Genomic DNA, 21,690 nt, shown 5'->3' on the forward strand with positions numbered 1-21,690 from the left:
ATAGTGATCAGCACTGAGGGGGTATTGTGGAACAGAGGTTCAGTGGACTACTTGAAATCCTGAGAAATTTGTTGTCTCCATTTTTCGTGTAAAATGAGCAAATTAGCAGCTGGCTGACTTATGTATAGGAGGCAATTTGTGAAGGGAATGATATTCAGAATGACATAAACTGTTGCAAGAATTAACCTGGAATCTGCCTGTGCCAAATCCAATAACAATTTCGTATTCATGCAACCCCAGGATGTGAGTTTGCCTGAGTAACCTAACTCTTATAGAATAAATAGCCTAATTTTACATTTACTGAGCTAATTCCCCTGTTAAATTATTTTACTGGCAGCTATGATTAAAATAAAATTAAAACATCTAAAGTGCACAGATTTCTGTATTTTACAACTTTGGCTTAAATGTATATTCAGTCAATTGCAATGTTTAACTATATATTATTTACACATACATAAAGTAAAATATAAGAAGGCCTAGATTTCAGCTGATTTTACTTAGCATGTAATATGAAACTTTTAAAGCAAATATCTGAGCAACTTCTTCCAATAAATGCTGATGTAAATTATTTAAGTCTTCATAAGCATTTTGCACACTGAAAGTTACTTTATGTAAAGGCATTCTTAAAAATTGTGTTGGTTTACATTTGCAAGTATACTTTGTATTACTGACTCAAAGCAAAACCAGTAACTAATATGTTTATATCTATATATTTAAGGAGGTCAGCATTTAAGTTACAGATATGTTCTTCAGTCATACTGGCAAGGGGTGTGCGCTACTTTAATGATGCCAGATCATACACAGGAATTGAACATTTTTTTTCAGTATGATTAAGATGGCGATGTAAAATTCCCAAATTTTCTGTATTTGCCAAGCTGATTTCTCTTACAAGTTGAATTAAAACTTTGTGGGTTGGTTCTTACCTTCTTTTTCTATATGAGAAGTGAGGGAGAGCTGTGAAATGCACCATCTGTTCGCAAACCGTGTCAGCTGGCAGAGAGCTGCTCATCACCTGCCCTCTCTTGCTGCAGTTTTAGGCTGGTATAACACCATTGACTCAAAATGAATTGCTTTTGCTTTAATCTTGTTTAAGCAAAAGAAGTCACAGCGTTCTAGAGGACACTTTATGTTGATTTAAATTGCAATTTCGACCTCAGCTCATTTGAATTGTCAACAAAAATGCTCAGTAGCACTTGGACTGAGTGTAGTGGTTGGGGGAAACAAGAACTGCCTGAATGGCTCAGACTTTCTGCGACAGTCACATCTTGACATGCAACATGATTCTGTTCAGTCATAATCCTTTGGATTTTTATCAGTCCCATCTGAGTGTCTCAAGGGCAAACATCATGGTGTACCTTTGTATAACCGAAAACAGAAGCAAATATTGTCATTATTTCCCTTCTGCAAATGAGTATTGAGCTATGCTCAAGCTAGAAAAGACCTGTAGCATCAGGATGAGTTTCGAATGCTACATCCTCCTTCAAGACCAGCATTTCTCTGTCTTCCGTTCTATGTTTCAGTTTCCACTCTGGATGGCCAAATGAAAATAAAAACCAGGAGAAAGAGTTCACTGTAGTTAAGTAGCATGGTTTAAGAAAGAGTTTTAAAGAAATCTTGCACTAACAGGGTGAGACTAACCCACTCAAGTTGTGCAAAAGATGAGAGTAGGTGAAATGAAGACTGAATATTTTATTATTCAGAAAGATTATACTTGAATTATGCAGAGTTTTTGCCTATTATCTCCATTGTTATGTTGAGAGTGATTCATCTAGCCAATTGTAAACAGCTGCATATGAGATGTTCACTCCAGGCTCCCTTTGTAATTAGTGGAGATCAATAGCCATTTCTAGAAAACATACTCTCATTTCAGTAGATGCTGAGAACCAGTTAGATTACTAATACCTTCAAAAAAAAAGACAGAGAAGCATGGGCAGGTGTATTAAACCATATATTCAGAAAAACATAGAGATGGTGAAAAAGGAAACTGCCTAGTTTTCTTCTGGACAGAAATATTTAAATTATTTTGAAAGGAGAATTTACCTATATAAAGTATCTCTCTTGGCACCCAAATCTCCTTAGTTTCGGTAGTTTGGAGAGATTTTGTGTATTTTATAATTTGCGGTTTTCCCCCCACTTTTGGGGATCAAAAGAGAAGTATTAAGGAAAACAGTCTTAAAAATATTCATTAAGTTTGTTTGAATTCTTGGACTACTGGGTCAAATCCAAAGACAATTGTTTTGCAGACTCCCCAGATTCACTATACTGTCTTTAGGATCTAATGCAATTTAGGATCTCTAATTATAATTTAAAAGGTGGGGTACTTTGGCCCATCTCCATAAAAAACAAACCCATGGAAGATCTCAAGTGCTCCATAGTTCCAGGTCTTCTCCACCAAGCAGACAAGGAGCCTGTAACACCTTGGTCCAGAGCCTGGAATTAGGTAGGATGAGGTAGGCTAAGACTTCTTTTATAAAAACGGAGACTCTGCAAACCTTGCCCCAAACACATCATCTCAATGATTTTTATGAGCAGCACTACTTTCCCTGTCTGCATTCCTAGAGAAATTGTTCATTTACAGACATCTGAAAAATGCTTCTGGGGGTTCTATTGTCACCAGCTACGAACCGTTCTTGGTTCCTGACGTATCTTAAAAGACATTCAGTCGCAATTGTTCTGATGCCAAGTAAGTGCAGACGAGTCTATAGATAATCATGACTAACATACAATATTTAAGTCAGGAAAAAGCTTTATAAGAAAAGAGACAGTGCAGATGCTTTTTCACTTGAACATTCTTCTAAATAACAGAAGAGTTTATACCTTCATCTCCTTTACATAAATTCTGAATTAGAGGGAAAATTTGGAGATGTGGATGAATGAATTTATTTTTGTGTGGGGAAGACTGTCCTGAGGTAAAAAGCACAGAAACCATTTGGGTTACGTGAATCATTGAGGCCATAGGTACTTCTGCATTTGTTGTTCAGGGAAAACACCATCTAAAACACTGTGTCACAAACAGAACAGAGACCAAGTAAATTAGGATTTCCCAGCATGATTATGAAAATGAGATTGCCAATATAATTTACATTACTTTTAGATACATCTGCATGTATATGGAAGAGAAGTCTAAGGGATATTGTTGCCTGCAACTACCTAATATTAGGTTCTAGAAGAGCCAGATCCAGACTTGTCGGAGATGCATAGTGACAGGAAATGGGGCAACAGACATGAGTCTTAACATGGGAAGTACCAACTAAATGTAAGGAAAAAAAGTTTCACCTCAAGGGCAATGAAATTCAAGTCCAGGGTGGAGTTCTGTAGTCCAGAGATGTGGGACACTATCCATCCTTGGACATACTCTGAGTTTAAGCAAAATCCTGAGCAACCTCATCTAGTTCAGTTTGTTTTAAACAGGGCATTGGAGTAGGTGACCTCAAAAGGTTCTTTTCATCCTAAAGTATTCCATGATTATATGAATATTTGCATGATAAAATGAGTAATAAAAATGAGCCTTTACAATTCAGAGCAAGATTTTACCCATTCCAATTTATTCCTAATTTGCTTGTCACCTGTACTTGTTCTTTCCATGTCAACTGCAACAGCCTTTAAAATTGTTTCTGTTTTGTTCTGCTTTCATTTGTTTGCAGTACCTAGTAATTCTCACCTGTTTTGTTGGTTTTTAATAACATTTAGTCCAAGCTAAATTTAGAAATGTAATGAACAAATGCACTCACAAATTGTATATTCGGTAGCTGACCAGGGAAAAAGCCTTCTAGTAAGGAACACTCACTGAATGTTATTTAACTATTGATTGAGTTGGTCAGACAAATAGAACAGTTAATTGTAAATTGTGTGTTTGGAATATAATGTTAGATTTTCCTTTACAGATTATTTGCCATATATTATTAGGCTAGCTCTTTCAGTGCTGGGACTTTTCTGGAAAGCTGAAATGGGGGGGTCTGTCTTGAAGACTACTGTGGATATTCAATTATTTTTCTTTATTTCATTGCATACTGTTGTAAGGTCCTGGAAAGTGCCCAGGGAATCAAACAGAGAAAGTTTTCACTGACTGAGTTGAGCAGCACTGCAAGGACCCTCAGCCCCAACGAAGTAAAAGCCTTTTAGCACCTCAGAAATGATCAATATATTGAATGATCAAGCCCTTTTATCTGCTTCCATGAGACATAAAATACACATGAACAGCAGCAGGCAAACGTTAGGAAATGAGGAACAATTGTCCTGGTACTATCTTCCCTTCTACAAGTGGATTTTGTTTCATCCATTTGGACTGTGATGTATTGTTTTCAAGCCCTTTTCTGAGGAAAGCCAGCTTCACTTGTAGAGCAGCTGTCTTCAAAGTGTCTTTGTGCTGACCTGGGCAAGCATAACTTTAGAGACATTAAGCTATCGGAAGGAGCAAATTTGCCTCAAGATGAGAGAGATCCTCACAGTTGAAGCCATAGAGATAACTTGCATATGACGCTATTCCAATTCATCTGACCAATTTTTCAGATTAAAAGAGAAGTTGGGTAAACATCACATTTCTCAGCATTGCTGTCTGAAATCCTGCATTATGCTGCTTTTCTTTTTGTTTTCATTGTGACAAAGTCAGGAGGAATAGCAGGAGATAACACATTATCATGTAAAGAATGCAGTGTTTCTGTGTTTTATTGATTATTTTTATCCAAAGTCTCCTGCATTTTATCACTGAGAGTACACTTCCCAGCCAACCAGACACGATTTGGACTCCCTTCAGGTAAGACTGTATGAAAGACATGCTTTTCTTGTTATTATACCTGTTCTCTAGATAAAGAACAAAAGGTTTGCTTCCAAAACTCCGTTTGAAAGAGCGCTTGATTACTTTGGGCTTTAAAAAAAGATACCTATCTTCAAATTGCGTACAAACCAGAACTCAGGAGGAGGGAGATCAGTAGCACAGACTGTTTAGATATCCTATATTTCCTCTTTCAGATTAACTGCAGTTGGATATGAAAGTGGAAATTCATAGTGAGATGCTTTTGACAGAGTCCTGTCTGCGTTTTTCTGTCTGTGACATCAGATTCAATGTCGTTAACTTCTGGCCTATGAACCCCTGTGTAAACCGGTGTATACAATCGTGGTGATACACAGACCACTTACATAGAGTTTTGCATTAATGACTTTTTTAATTGGGCCTGATACTGAGTTTTGATAGACTTCTTACTCTGATTTTCTTCACTAAGCCTCCTGGCAATAACAAAAACTCTCATTTATAATTTGAGTTAGCCTATCCTGTCCAATTTAGTTCAGGCTTCATTGTTGCACACATTTTATCTTCACCTGGAAGATTAGGTAGGAGCCTGTCTTCAGACGAGCCATATAAAAGTCCTTTTAAGCATCCAAGAATTCAGATCAAAGCATTCCATGGGACAGAACGATTTTAAAGTTGTCAATGTGATTGTACTATTTTGCTACAATTACTAATGCAACTGTGGTGGACATTCGATAATAATATTTTAGGTGGTATTAGGTATATTTGGGTATATTTTTCCTATACTTTACAGAGTTAGTATTCTTATTTTATCATAAACTTAGATTACTTCTTCATTTAGTGAATGAAGTATAACACCCCCAATTTTAGTGATATCCGGTGTTGAATTGTATTTTATGATTATACTTATACCTATATATTGGTTTTAGTTTCATACTAAGTATTCTCCTCAAAGCAAATTGTGATATCATTTTGTCTTTTAGCCTGTTTTCCTTTTAAAATAGCCTGGAATAAGTAAATCAACCATATAAATGCATCTCTACAAATTCTCCGTATTATGTTTGTTTATCTTTCATTGGGAATGCCGGTATTGGGAGTATTTTTATATGCTTATGTTTTTTCAAACTGGCATAAAGCAGTTAGTATCCTGTTGACCTTGTAAATTAAACATCTGTTTTTAAATGGCAATAGTCCAGAGAGGACAGAAGATACCCTAAGAGATGGCAGCCTTTGTTAAATACAACTAAGTGCGTTTCTTACCTTTAATTGAAAAAATGCAGATAAGTATAGTTAGTCAGTGGACTGGCCACCTATAAAACACAACTACCCCCAAAATGAATTAAATATTCAACAGGTATGAAGGAGTAAATTAAATGGAATCAAATGTGAAAATAAGTATCTAGGAAAAGAGAAATGTAGTACTATTTTCTCTGTGTAGCCCCAGATCTCTTTCTGACACCATGACAGCCACCTTACATTCCCAACAATGACATTTAGTTTGTTTTATTATTTCAAATGCATAGGGTAGTTTTCTCACAATGGATCCATCTGTAGCAAAAATGTTATGTGCGTTTTCAAGTGACTGACTTAAATATGACTTCGGCCATTGCATAGAAGTGCTGACAAATAGCAGACGTCTCCTATCACAGGGATGAGAGCATTTACATAGCAAATCGGCCATTCTTGCATGGGCTGTCGCTAATAATATCATGTTTTATGCATGAAATGTGCCACAAAAATGTAAGACAGAATTATTATGAATAAGATTTCTTACATATATATTATCTTACATACATATGTAGGACTGGTTTTACTATTAAGCACAGCTGAGAGGAAAATATTCTGTTGCATAAGAATGTAATCTGGGAAAATGATACTCCTGATTTATCCTCCAGACTCATAATTGCTTCATGGAACCTTTAGTTGCTTAAGCAGCTGTTAATTGACTTTTGATTTGTGATTTTTTGTTTGTGACCTGTCCACAAAAGTAAGAACTTGCTTAGAAAAGCAGGACAAGCGGGGAGCGCACCCCAGTTTCACAGATAGCCCTAAGGGATTGGCAATGCCTAAATTACCTCCTGAAGGACACAAATCAATTCTCAGCCAAGAGTATTCAAAGGGTTACAGGTTCTTTTCCAACCTTTTAAACAAATGACAATTTCTCCTCCCAATCTGTGCAAAGTAAACCAGACTAAACTCTATTTATCATTAATTACTATTTTTTGCATTCATACAAGATCAATATAGGTAATTGTTAGCATCTGCGCTGTCTTTCTGCATAACTAATACATAGGCTTCTGAATTAATGAGCATTAAAAATGTCCAATAGTTCTGTTGAAACTAGAGTGTACATATTAAGCAAAAACATTCAATATTGATTTCACAATTTCTAGAAATAGAATCACTGTCTTTCATGAGTTCTTCTGATTAATTAATATCACTGCTAAAAATTTTCAGCTAATTAATAGCTAAAATGACCTGCTTCACTTTTCAACCAGTAAGTTGTTACATATTTGTCTAATCTGTTGAACCTGCAATATTATTAGCCTTCTGTTACTATGGACTTCCTGACTTTGATCAACTCATTTTTTAATCATGTACTTCATTAATGGACAAAACAGATCTGACTGAATCCCATATAAGATGGTTTTTGTTCTTGAGGTTCATTATATTTTTGTTTCCATTTCCTTGGTGTTCAGGTTCCACGTTTTTAACAGAAATATGAATATTTTAAAGCTGGAAAATGGTTTCTCCAAGGGTCCACTGCAAAAAGTCACTGTTTAGCAATATTTTTTTTGGTGTGTATACATGCTTTTGGAAACTCCGCTATTAGAGAATTTGGAATCATTCTGTGTGTGCCTTGTTAATTTTGTATCACAGAATCCCAGAATGTGAGGGGTTGGAAGGGACCTGGAAAGCTCATCCAGTGCAATCCCCCCATGGAGCAGGAACACCCAGCTGAGGTTCCACAGGAAGGGGTCCAGGCGGGTTTGAATGTCTGCACAGAAGGAGACGAGTTTTTAATTGAACTGTCATGTGATACCAAGCAAAACACCTTCCAAAGGTCCAGTTATATCAACAGCATTGTTTTAAGCAATCCTAAGTTTAATCACATCAAAGTATGATGTAGGTTACTTTGAAAATATTTTTACCCACAAAACCATTGGGTTACCATGAACCGTATTTCTTTCTTCCCTATATTTATGGATTCTATCATAGACATTAAGTTATTTGGAAGTGCCGTTAGCTGAACTGGCCTATAATTTCACAGGTCGTTCTATTTGCACTGCTCAAAAATTTCCAGACTAGGAATTATAGCCAATTCTTTTGATGTCTTCCCCCACTTGTTGAGGCTTATTAAAGTAAAAATTAGTAATATAGAATCTGCTTAAATAATATTCTCTTTAAAGCTACCTATATTGTATGCTTACTCACTGAAATTACAGGGTTTTTTTCTCTATTTCCATTTTTGTGGTATTATTTCTTGTTATAAAAATGAAGATATCTCCGGAAATTAAATTTTCCCCTTTCTAAACACTGCGGTGTAGTCCTTCCCCATCACAGTGGTGTGACAACGCAGGGAGAACATCTCTTTTCATTTGCGTTACTGTTAAGGACAAAATTTTCCAGCTTCATTCTCTCCCGCTTCTTCAGCTATTTTGGTATTGTAATTGCTGGTTATTTTACTTAGATTATGTGTCTATGTAAAAGAAGCAAAAAATCATGATTGTCACAAGATTCTGGAAAATTCCACATATAGTGTAGGAAAAATGCAGCACAGCTTATAAGCAGATCAAAAACTCCTCGAAGCCTTATAGATTTTTTGGGGAAAAAAAGCCCTGAAATTATCTTCTTGGCAGATATTGCGCTCTGCAGCTCAAGTGTTCTACCCTTGCATTCACTAATTGCAAAGTTAGCTTGTAGCAGAATCTTATATATATATATATATGTTTTCTGAATGATTTATGCCATCCCTGGGCAGATGGCAGTTTTAACCTGGATAAGCGACCATGTCCATTGTAGTGATTCTTAAGTTCTTTATGAATTCTGAATTTTCTCTAGCATTCTCTGTTCTTGGACTTTTATGGACTGATAACCTACATTTATCTTTTATGTTTAGGAGGGTTTTTTCTCCTAAATGGAGGCAAATATATTTGTAAAGAGATCTAAGTACCAGAACACTATTACTTTGTGTAGCAAGTCAAAGGCTCTGTTAGCACAGAAAGCTGTCGTTCTATTCACAATTCCCTGAACCATACTAGGGAGTGAAGTTTTCCTTCTGTACTGCGCAATAATTTCCTAGTGGTACTTTCATTTGAAATGTTAATTTTCCTTCTTATTTGTTGTTATTATTATTATTAACATTATCTGTTTGGGAAAACGCATCTGCTTCTATGCCCAAATTTTTTAAGGATTTAATGCACTAAGGGCTTGATTCACTGCTGCCTCCTTCCCGCTTTATGCCACCGTAGTTTTGCTGATTACAAAGCACAGCTTAAAAACAAAGTAACACGGTGGCGTGGTAGGATCTAAATGTTAATGGGAATGATGTTCATTCAGTTTAATTCTTCTTTACTGAGCCATAATACAAGCAAGGAGCTGGAGGCAATAAGAAAATCACTGGAAGTGCTTAGGTAGCCAAATTGGATACATGGGATGGCTACCAGCAGATTCTGGAGAACACTCATAGCCTAATACTGTTATGGGGGTTTTATGTCTCTTTTCTAATTCCAGAACTTGAAAGCATTTTACAATATTAATGGATATTAAGGGCAAGGACTAAGTATCTGCATGGGAAAATGTGATTAATAATGGTGAAAATAAGAGGCTGTTATCTACTTTAACAGCAGATTGAAACTAGGGATAATTAAAATGGCATCAGAATATGTTAACGTGGTTTTGTAGAAGACATTGCAATCCGCATCTGATCTTGCAGAAGCACGTGCTTCTGCTCACCCTTATTGATCTACTCCATAAAATTATGAATGTGTTTAAAGATGTAGATTGCATCTTTTTGTATGGTTTTAAGCATCTAATTTACGTGCCTCCTCATTTCAAAATGCTTCCTTTAATCGTTCTGTTCCTTTATATACGGCCCATGTAAAACAGCTACCAGAACTCTTTTCATAAAGAAACGCTGGAAAATGTGAGGCTATTAGAAACCTTCAATAAATAGAATTCATTCAGGAGTGTGTAATATAGGCTTGATCCAGTCAGTTTATCCACATTGATTATAAAGTAAATACTATTTGACGCCATCACTTTATATTCAATATCAATCCACCAACGTTTCCAAAAGAAACATTTAACAATGAATAATGCTTGATTGTAGATCTCTGCAGTAAATTAGAATATCCTAATATAATAGAGTATGATCTGTTATTTCCCAACAAACATACAGATTGCTTTATAAATCATGCAGTAGTGTGGTTATAGAATAAAACTATACTGAATTATATTTCATTACTCCCTATTGAACAGTCATGTTTCTGCCATTTAATGTAATTTTCCATCTTTTAACTTAGTTTCTTTCACTAACAGAAAATATAAATCAGTCCTGAGGAAAAATATTTACTGGGGGCAGGCAATTAACTGAGCATTTCAGGGAATGGCACCAAGTACGTGAAAATCATTGAAATGCTTTCTTGTTTTTCACCTCACTGTATGTACCTGTTTGTGTATTTAATGAATCATAATGAGTTGAACACCACAGCTGAGGATATAAAAAATAATAGGTAAGTCTATAGATTAATGTGGTTCCAGACACAGACTTTCTGTAACATGTATTATTGTTCACGTCAGCCACTGACACTTCAGAAAGAGGTTTCTCCTGAGCTCTTCTTCTGTTAATGATTCAAAATACTCAAGGTGAAGTATAATATGGTCTTTTTTTATTGCCTTATGAGTATTTATCCTGGTTACCATGCTTAGAATTTATGATAAGGAATTGTATTTTCCCAAAGTATGGAGCAGGAAAGTTTTGGAGGGAGACAGTCCTTTCATACTAATTCAAAATAGCTAAAAACTTACTAAGCACGTGGGGTAGAATTAAAGAGTTAAAGTAATATTACATACAAAATCATTCCTACAAGCTGGAAAAGACAAATAAGGCAGCTTCCATGGAAGAACTGAAAGGGTTTGTCACAAAGAGTATATCCCACTTTTTCAGTATTTGCAAAAGGGATAAGTGAACATCCTAAACAGTAGCCTGGGTTGCTACAGTACTTAAGAGCATATTTTTAGCACCTACTAATTTGAGGATGTCCGGTTGGATTTGGGAAGTGCCTAATCTGCATTTTGGAACATTGAGACATTGCTTTGGAAGTCCCATCATACGCTTAAAGCCTTTTGAAAGATTTGGCCGTGGATAAAGGCTTGATCTCAGGCTTGTTGTCTGGAAGTCCCAAAGGTTTGAAGTTCGACAATTCTTAAGGCCTCTCACATTTGGAGGACTCGGGAAGCTCAGGCAGGTTAGTAAATGGGAGAAATGCATAGTCATAAAGTAAGATGCCTTGTGAACACAAGTAGCTCAAATATTACAGTAGCTACACAAGCCTGCAGTTAACTGTTTAATCTTTTTATTTCTTTAGGGGTTTCAAAATCTCCTTTCATCTTTTCAGATGGGATTCTCTAACAAGCTCAGCACTGGCCTCACACTGTTCCTGTAGACGTCATTGGGGGTGTTATCCTGGGCTTAATAGGAATAATTAGAACAAACCTGAATACTTGGAAAAAAACCCTGTTGACCTGTTTTGCAGTTTTTGACATGTAAAAGTATTTTTTTAAAGGTTTAAGTGAGAAGTCTTGTGTTTTTGTGAAAAAAAGAGGCAACTACTTCACCCATACAAAAAGAATAATAATTAAAAAAAAGGACAACACAAGCTTTTCCTTTGAATTATTACAAAAATTTAACATGAGTTAACACAGTCTTACCTTTACAGTTTGGTGCATATTGTTGCTGGTGCTTGTTACTTCAAGCTGCTTGATTAATCCTGAGGGATAGGATTAATTTCATTTTTAACGAGATCTGAGAGCATCCCAACTTCACTCAGGAAATGGTCCAGTGATTCAGTTGTGGACTAACATTGCTGTATTTCATTTTCTTTTCTATCCGTAGCTGGACAGTGCCACTTCTCTCATCCAGGCAGCTAAAAATCTGATGAACGCTGTGGTCCTTACAGTGAAAGCTTCATATGTGGCTTCTACTAAATATCAGAAGGTCTATGGTACCGCTGCAGTGAACTCACCGGTTGTATCTTGGAAGATGAAGGCCCCTGAGAAGAAACCTCTAGTAAAGAGAGAAAAACCAGAGGAATATCAGACAAGAGTGAGAAGAGGATCCCAGAAGAAACATATTTCCCCTGTACAGGCCTTAAGTGAATTTAAAGCGATGGATTCATTCTAAACCACTAAGCTTTACCAGGAGGGTTTTATATTCTTTTTTTGTATGCATACCTGCCGACTTGTATGCGTCTGGCATGGGGTGGGGGGAAGCAGTGTCGATTTGCATGCAACCTGAGACTCTATCGAAGTGATTAACTTTCTGCAATGCCAAAATTTAGGGCATTCTCTTCTAATGTTAAATGGACTTATTCCAAGCTTACTTTTTAAACTTATCTATAGCGTTGAATTGGCCAAAGAATTTGCATCACAGGGGTACGTGTGGATTAAATAATAAGTCTAAACCCAGAAATTTTTGTGCATGCAAGAAACATTAGGTTGGCAGGTATATTACGTGAAAAAAAAAATGGAATTGTAATGGTAGACCATAAAGCTTGTATTGCTTCTGTTCCAGTGCAAAAATGTACTAGCCAATATGCTTAAATGTGTGGCCCAATAATGAAATGATATAACTTTTAAGTCATCTTCATTATAGTATGTGAATTTTTAAATCTGATACAAAGTAATTCATCTTAAAAAATACTTCTTTTAAACCATATTTTGTTCTTTATATTCTAGTAGTGTTATGATTGCTCACATTTCAACTAAACCCATTAATATGACCAGAGGTTTACTTTTGCCAATTGAATTCCTTATGGTGGAGTATGAAGCACAATATGGTGATTGACATTGCCTTTTATATTATGATTATTATTATTATTATTATATTAGTAATAGAAGACCTGGTGATGGAATGTTTAGAGACACAGAAACTGCCAGTGTGAGAATTTAGAGGCAAATATGTAGGTGTAGCTTGGATTACAGGTATCTGACATACCATTGTAACCACTAACTCAATAAACTCATTTAATCTTGGAATCCTCAATATGACTCATCTCTTTTAATGCAGAAATATCTTCTGAATCATAATTGATGTAAACAGTGATTCATTTTGCCTCATGCTTCGTTTCTTTTTTCTTTTTTTTGGAGGGGGGTTGTTTATTGGGTTGTTTTTTTGTTTATTTGGGGTTAATTTGGTTGATTTTGTGAAGGTAAAACAACATTACATTCATTTTCTCATTTTTTATAATCAGGATAGCCAAACATGGTCAGTGCGTCAGAACCAGAGTTTAAATCTGAGACAACTTTAAGCCTCGGTATATATGAGACATATGTGTCAAGTGCGAATTGAAGTTATTTATTTAAATACAACACCTCAGAAACGTCATACAGAAAGTTCAATTTATTAAGCTTATAAGGCTGAGATCTCAGAATCTTGGAAATCATCTCTTGTGTCACACTGTATAGACCTCTATTAAAAGCACTGTGAGAAGAAATGCAACTTAAGAGAACATTCATCACATCATAAGGGATTTGAAACACTGTGATAAACAAACACATGTACCATAAGAGACAGGTATATCCCATATTGTGTTCTTGGGAGATATTTGCTTCTCTCAGATACGCTGATTGTTCCTTACAACAGCAATGTAGCAAATTTTGTTCTATTGCCCTCCTACAAAATCTATATAAAGAAATTCACTCTCAGAGACCTTTTAGGAAATTACTATTTTTGCCTTGTTTACTTGTACTGTTTAGTAAAAAGATTCCCTAATCAGAACTGGAGATGGTACATATGATCAAAATACATTAGAAGTTGTGGGGAAGTCCGTGAAGAGCTTTCACTATAATGCCCTAATGTCTCACATAGGCTGGCATTATTCGTGTACCAATAAAATACCTAAAAGTAATCGGGATATTTACCAGCAAAATTAGAGGGGCAAAAGACAGATACTGAGTTTAAAGAAAAAACAGCAAATAGCAGACAAATAAATATGTCCTAGTATGGTGCATGGAGAAAGAAAACAGACAATTGTGCACAAATAAAAGTATTAATACATGGAAATATGAGAAAGATTAGCAAGTCTGGAATTGCTTTCATATATGGAGAGGCTAAATAAGGTAAGAGTGAGGCTATGAGATTAGTAAATAAGGAACAAGTTCAGCAAGTTGAATATCCATTGTCATAATGATAGCAATTCCATTGCCTACTCCAAACAATAATTCATCCCAGAGACTTTCCATCTTGAAATCTTACAGATCTGAAAGATCAAGCAAATTTTTCGGTCTAATATGAAGTGTAGGAATAAAAGAATGCGTGTGAATTTTGGAAAGGTTCACCTCATCCAGTCCTCCAGTGTCAACAGGGAACTCCTGTCACCAGCATAGTGTAATGAAGAACTACTGGACCTCCACAGAACTTTCGATCAGAAAGTTGCATCTGTTTCTCGTGAGTATCATCTTGGTTCACAAACCAAATATATGGATAACATACATATTACTGTATACATACAACCTTGAAAAATTTCTCCTTGAATTGTACCTAGAGAAACAATTACATTGCTGTTTCTAGAAAAGACAATTGTATGTTTCTTGATGACTACTTCTTTTTTTTGCTTCCAGCAGATGAACATACAGCAAATGACTGGTTTGAAGGTCAGTGTAGAGGTCAGGTGGGCACCTTTGAGCTTGGGGTAGTTTCCATCCTAGTGTGGGTTTCCATGCTGTGGTCACTGTTCTTGTTATTTCTTGATGAGAAACCTGAACCTAAGTTACAAGAGTGAGTTAAATGCTTCTTCCAGAAATGACTGTATCTTTTGACCTGTGGCCACGAGAAGTAGGCTAGAGAAAGGGATTTGGCTTATAACTCATCTTAATAAAATGTGGAAAAAGCAACAGCGGAATATTTCAGTTTATAGTAAACTTCTTCATCAAGAACAACAGCCAATTTCTGAATTAAGAAGTTAAAGCACATAACCTGAGAACTTTTAAGTATCTTTCAAAATATTTTTCCTAATAGTATTCTTTTTTCCTTATTTGTTTATTTATTGAATTAATAATTTGAAAGTGAGAAGAAGAGTTCAAATAGCTAAATATGTATTTTAGGTCAAGGAGCTCCTAAGCAAGGCATGTTACTATAATCCAGAGGAATGAGTTTTGGATGGGCCAAAGAGATGAAATCTGAGTGTAGTAAAATAAATTAGTACATTATTCATACATAGCACTTTCTTATCCTTAATCCCCAGTGATCTCAATTACATCATTAAATTTATACATGAGTTTAAGTGCTTGGCTGCATATAAATGATAGTATTCATATGCTTAAAGTTGAACAAATGCTTTGATAATAAGGAAGCAGGGGATAAAGCTCAGTGCAGATTCGCTTTGATCCAGTATTTTCTCTCTACTGTGTCCTTAGAGTGTGAAATACCAATCAATACTTCAGTTCTTTTACATTTTAAAAAGAGGTGGACCAAGGTATGGGAATGTAGTGGGAAGTAATTCCAAAAAAGGCAAAACTACTGGGTATTTTTTAATCTAGCACATTGTTTTGTATTTCCACATGAAAGCTGGCCAAAACAAGTTTTTTGTGTCTCTATGAAAACTGAGTTTAATAAAGAGGATGTATATTTACAGGCTTAAAATTACATTTCTGCATATAAAAATGTATATTTCAATGGAATCTTTAAGAAAAAACAAGTGCTTTGTTTTGTTTTGTTTTAAATGATACCCGCACCCCGCAGTAGGAATCTAAATTAAAGGCTTATATTGGAAATTAGGCAATGCATCTCGTTTCACTCTGTAAATATGCCTTCAAACAATCTTTCAGATCAGACTTGGTTGTTCAGTTATTTTTGCAACGCAGAGGATGAATCCATATGTGGTGAAGGTAGGAAGCTGGAAGAGAGAAAGCGGGATTATTTTGTTTGAACCTTATCGGTAGTTTGTCCAGAAGAGAAAGGTCACAGCTGAAGCTGTGTCCAAAACCAGTTTATCCCGTGTCATTGTAGCAGTGAATTCAAACATTTGTTGGGAAGTTCAGCACGTACTGAGCTTGCTGCTGACTTGTACCTGCAGAGATCTGGAATAGTCAATAATTTTTCTGGTTTCTCACTGAATGACCAAGTGCATCCTCACGCGAGGGTTCACACCTTTCTCCTGCTTTAGATATTTTTCCCTTTATGACTCAGTTAACACCAAGCTACGGAGAACTTGACAGCTTGATAAAAGCTGTGGGAGGTAGAAATGCATTTTCAAGCTCTAGTTATACTTTTAAAGGAATATTTAATTACTTCAGCAATGATATTTCCTTTTTTTGATAATGTCAGGTGAGATGTCATAGGTGAGTAGCTGCTACCCAACATCAGCCTCTCCCTTTAGGTGAAGCTGTAAAGTTCCAGTGTTGTTTAGTAATTACTACATAATAATGCACTTCTCATGCAATACCTATAGTTTTTCCTCCAGTCCTTGTGATGGTGAATCACATTTCTACTTCTGTATTGTCTCTAGTTTCCATTTATGCCCATATTATTTCATCCCCATTAATTTCACAGAATCCCAGAATGTTAGAGATTGGAAGAGACCTGGAAAGCTCATCCAGTGCAATCCCCCCATGGAGCAGGAGCACCCAGCTGAGGTTCCACAGGAAGGTGTCCAGGCGGGTTTGAATGTCTGCAGAGAAGGAGACTCCACAACCTCCCTGGGCAGCCTGGGCCAGGCTCTGACACCCTCACTGAGAAGTTTCTTCTCAAATTTAAGTGCAACCTTTGTGTTCCAGTTTGTACCCATTACCCCTTGTCCTATCATTGGTTGTCACCGAGAAGAGCCTGGCTCCATCCTCGTGGCACTCACCCTTTCTATATCTGTAAACATTAATGAGGTCACCCCTCAGTCTCCTCCAAGCTCAAGAGCCCCAGCTCCCTCAGCCTTTCCTCACATGGGAGATGCTCCAGTCCCCCAGCTGCGCTGGACTCTCTCCAGCAGTTCCTTGTCCTTCTGGCACTGAGGGGCCACAACTGGACACAATATTCCAGGTGTGGTCTCCCCAGGGCAGAGCAGAGGGGCAGGAGAACCTCTCTGACCTACTGACCACCCCCTTCTAACCCACCCCAGGTACCATTGGCCTTCCTGGCCACAAGGGCCCAGTGCTGGCTCATGGTCACCCTGCTGTTCCCAGGACCCCCAGGTCCCTTTCCCCTACACTGCTCTCAATAGGTCATTCCCCAACTTACACTGGAACCTGGGGTTGTTCCTGCCCAGATGAATCTTTGCAGACTGTGAAATGTTTATATTTACCTGCTTTGTCCCAGGTCACCAAAAATTACATACAAGGAGGAAAGAAAGATAAGGAATGTTTCTAAAGCCTCCTATAATATTCAGAAGTAATGAGTTTGCTAGAAGGATGTATTTGATTTATTACTCTTTTTTTTTTTTTTTTTCTGAAATGTTTCATGCAGGAATTATGAAAGGTTCTTTGGCCTGCATTTCCAGGAGGTCAGATTAAATTGTGTTAATGCCTCTGTCTCCTCACTGAACCACAGAAATGGCTGTTAACAGGGGGATAAATGGAAAACAAACAAACAAACTTTTTTAAAAAAAATCTTAATTTTTCTTGATATATTTGATGATTTTTAACAGTGTCTGTCTATGTACTTTGTATGTGTGCACACACACAGAAAATATATATATATATGCACACAAAAAATTCCCAGGCTACACAGAGATTTAGATGGCCAAATATCTACCAAGTAGCAACGTACTCCCCAGGAAACAGGTGTGGTGCCTTTATTTAGCTGGAATATCACAAATATGTCACAAGACCTTCTGCATGGGGTGTATTGAGTTTTTTAAGATCTCTGAAGATCCCAAGGCCTGACTTTTCAAAAAATATATATATATATTTATATATATATATGCATATATATCTGTATATATATATATATATACACGTGGGTTGGGTGGGGCTTTTTGGCTATGTGGAAGTCAAGCTTGGTTCAATTAAACTATAGGCCCCTTGTTTTCGTTAGCTCATCAGCAGTGTTACTGCCCAGCATTAGTCAGAATTATGCAGCCCGGTTTATGGAACCTGCAGGAGATAACAGAGACCCTGCTAATTGTCATATACAATTTTCATTATTAATTATGCCCTGATCTACAACTGAGACTGCAAGGAAGATCCATTATGTGGGCTATAATTGTGGAATAAATTAAGATCACTAGACTTTGTCATATAGCTATGTGAAGCCTACGTGCCTCTTAGTTTAATTTGTCCCTTAAGAGTCCCTTAAGACAGGGTTTTAAATCTGCAGTCTGCACAACTAAGAGCTTGGAGAAGCTCTGTGATATTTCGGTGAACCATTTATTCGTGCTGTGAAGAAAAGCTCCTTCAGTTTTCACTGCTCTAAGCTGATTTGGGTGCTCACACAATTGTGTATGTTGGGGGCAATGATATCTCAAAATTCACATTAGCTGGATATTGCACTCCATGGGAGATCCCTTTCACTGGGAACCATTTAAACTACAGATGTATATTTGTGTGAACTGGTAGAAACATTCCCTGCCTGAGATGATGGGTTGTGCTACACCTATCTTATACACCAGCTATATTGCACATTGAATATTAGTCATCATTCCATACGCAAAGGTTTATCATCTCTCAGTGTGTGCATCTTCAGGTGCTTCTATTGCTCATAGAAATCATGTTTATTTTTCTTTCATCTACAACAGTGACTTCTCAGATGATTAAGTGGGGAAAAAAACCTGTATCTCAGCACCTATTTTGCTTGTACACAATATGAAAGAAATATCTATAGGAAGGGGAGTGAGTGATATAAGTTTGAAACTCATAGGTATTTTCTCGAGTCACAAAACCAATGCTAGAGAAGATCCTGCTCATTTCTTTTTCTTTTTCTTTCTTCATAATTGTCTTCCCTGCTTTGATTCATTTCTACCCATTCATTCTCTTTGGCAGGTAAACTTTCATCACTTCAGCATGAAGAAGCTGTAGCACGTGAGTAAATAAAAGTGTTATGGACAGGAGAGCTCATCTAAAGGACTAGAATGGTGCTGAGTCTCCTGATTGAAGGAGAATTGGATAACAGTTTCACGTATTAAAATTTTAGGGCTGGTATTCGAGTTGTGTACAATCAAAGCAAGCATTTTTCTAATTTCTTTACTTTTAAAAGAGTAATGAAAAGGGTTTTATATTCCATATCTGTATGACGGCCTTTTTGTGAACGTCATTATACTTTGTACCTTGAAAATTTTCAAATGAGTATGTTTGGAAGGATGAAAAGTGTTTTGGTTTAGCATCTCCAGAAAGACACTCTGGAATGAAGTCTGAAAAAAACAAATCCTGAGATAAAATAGGAAAATGGGCAGCTGTAGAAATCTCAAAGCTGTGTCAGGTTCATGTAAAAAATGCCTATTTCCTTGAAAATGAGTGAAGGAGAAAGTTAAATAACTTTAACGGATTATTTATTTGAATGCAGCTTATTTGATATTATATTTTAAGGAGAGGTACAGGTGTAGAGAGGATTTATAATTTAAAATTTAATAAACCTTAAGGGGGAAACACAAGATTTGGATCAATATTCAATGGCTCTCTCCACCCCTTCTCATTGTCTAAAGGACTGGTCATGGTGGCATCAGCATTCAGATGAGCACATCAAGCTTGCCCAGACTAATGCAATGTTTCCCATCCAACTTTGTTCAAATCACAGAATCCCAGACTGGTTGGGGTTGAAGGGACCTCTGGAGATCATCCAGTCCAACCCACCTGCTAGAGCAGGTTCACCAGAGCAGATCACACAGGGTCGTGTCCAGACAGGTTTGAATGTCTCCAGAGAAAGAGACTCCACAACCTCTCTGGGCAGCCTGTTTTAGTGCTCTGGCACCCTCAGAGTAAAGAAGTTTCTCCTCATATTCAGATGGAACCTCCTGTGTTTCAGTCTGTACCCATTGCCCCTCATCCTTTCGTTGGGCACCACTGAAAGGAGTCGGGTCCCATTCTATTGGCATCCATCCTTAAGATATTTACAAATATTGATAAGATCTCTCTCAGCTTCTCTTCTCCAAATACCATGTGTCCACAGGTCAATGTATGAAAAGGTTCCAGAATCATTACTGCAAAGGTCATCTGTAGGAGTTTGGAGCTGGACCAACCTGATCAATGTAGACATCAGCAGCCTTGACTCCTATGGCTGCCATACGGCTGTGCAGGTTCAGGACAAGGTAAGCAGAGACCTGGGCCCAAGCAGGCATGGCATTGCTTAATCTGTGATCCACCAACAGGGCAAATACATTTTACTGAATATTCAAGAAGAAAACACAAATAAAAGTTAAAAAAAAAAAACAAACCAAACAACAAATTCTTTAAAGGTTTTATATAAATTCTCAGACTAAAAAAAGTCCTAAACCATCATGAGTGCTGTCTCCTCTGAGTGAAAAGTAGATAATGGAGACTCCCACTTAACTCTTTTAACCCGATTGGTGGTAAGAAAAACAAAACTGAATGTCAGGTTTTAATCTAGGTCTACACCCACACAGATACTCACATGGGAACTCATAATCTGTCTTAATTTGTTAAATATATTTCATCAGGGATGAAAGAACACGCTGATGTGAATTTAGTTGTCTCTTGATTCTTCCAGACACCAGATCTACTGGTATTATATCACAAACCAAACACACAGCACCTGCAATTCACCTCCTTAAAGGGCTACACTCTGTAGTCACCATCTTTAAAGGGAACCTATTTTAAATTTCCAGATACAAATTTTGTGGATTATGGGAAATTTTAATGTTGAGGATTGAAATTATGTGATACATGTAAACTAACTTCATGGATACAGATTTTCATGTTATTTATTGTATTTACCAGGCTAAATCTAGGTGAAAATATAAATCAGAGGAAAAAAATGGCCTGGCTCATGTTCCCATGTTATGTAGTTGTGTACTGAATGTTTTTTAAGTTTTTTTCTGTCAGCTACAGAAATATAAAGCAGAAAGTTGCTTCCAGACTCAAATATAACTAACTGTAAAAGACTGACATTTGTCTCCATTTCAGAAGCTACTGCCTTGGTTTAATGAAGATGTGAAGAAATCACTCCCTAAATTACTTTTTTTTCCCCTTAATCTTCTCAAATGTGTTTCAGACTTAGAGAAAAGGAAAATTACTAGGGCAGTTCAAAAGCCTGTTAATTTATACTGTTCTTACTACCAAAAATGTCTGACTGAGAATATAGTTTGTTAATTGACCTTATAATTGACCTGTGGAGCATCATGTGTTTGGCATACTAAGTTGTCTCATGATAATGCCCTTCTCATCAAGGCTTATTGCTTTAGTGCAGCTCATTAGGAAATGAGGACATAAATTAAACTTGAAAAGAGGAATAGAAATGCTGAAGTTGATGTGGGAATGTCTCTGAGATTCTTGTGTGCTGCAGAGGGTAAGCGAGCCTTTGCTTATTGATGCCTTGGCTAAGAGATGGATTTATTTAGGAGTTATGCCTCCCATTAAATTTAATTGCTTCCCCTGAGGGTCTCCTGTTAAAAGCCTGCTTAGTCAAATTAAAGGTATTTCCTGTATGAGAACATATGGTAAAGATATGGCCATTGGCAAGGGACAGTTTCATGTTGATCTGTTTGGACCTTCTTGCTGCAAAGGTGATGGTAGGGACTTGAAAGATTTGTAGTCAGATTGTTAGATATAGCTCAGCTGGA

At 36.8% G+C, this 21,690-nt stretch overlaps 1 protein-coding gene across 4 annotated transcripts in view; it reads left to right on the forward strand.

The window, feature by feature from the left end:
• CTNNA2 (catenin alpha 2) overlaps window positions 1–13,013 on the forward strand; it is a 529,887-nt gene extending 516,874 nt beyond the window's left edge. For all 4 annotated transcript variants that reach the window (XM_071808451.1, XM_065836058.2, XM_065836059.2 and 1 more), the window contains one exon: window positions 11,865–13,013. In XM_071808451.1, coding sequence (XP_071664552.1) covers window positions 11,865–12,152 — 288 coding nt within the window. In that variant the 3' untranslated portion in view covers window positions 12,153–13,013. The remainder of the gene's footprint in view (window positions 1–11,864) is intronic.
• The last annotated feature ends 8,677 nt before the right edge of the window (window positions 13,014–21,690 follow it).

This window comes from Patagioenas fasciata, chromosome 4 (genome assembly GCF_037038585.1).
Source record: "Patagioenas fasciata isolate bPatFas1 chromosome 4, bPatFas1.hap1, whole genome shotgun sequence".
In the NCBI taxonomy this organism is placed as follows: Eukaryota; Metazoa; Chordata; class Aves; order Columbiformes; family Columbidae; genus Patagioenas; species Patagioenas fasciata.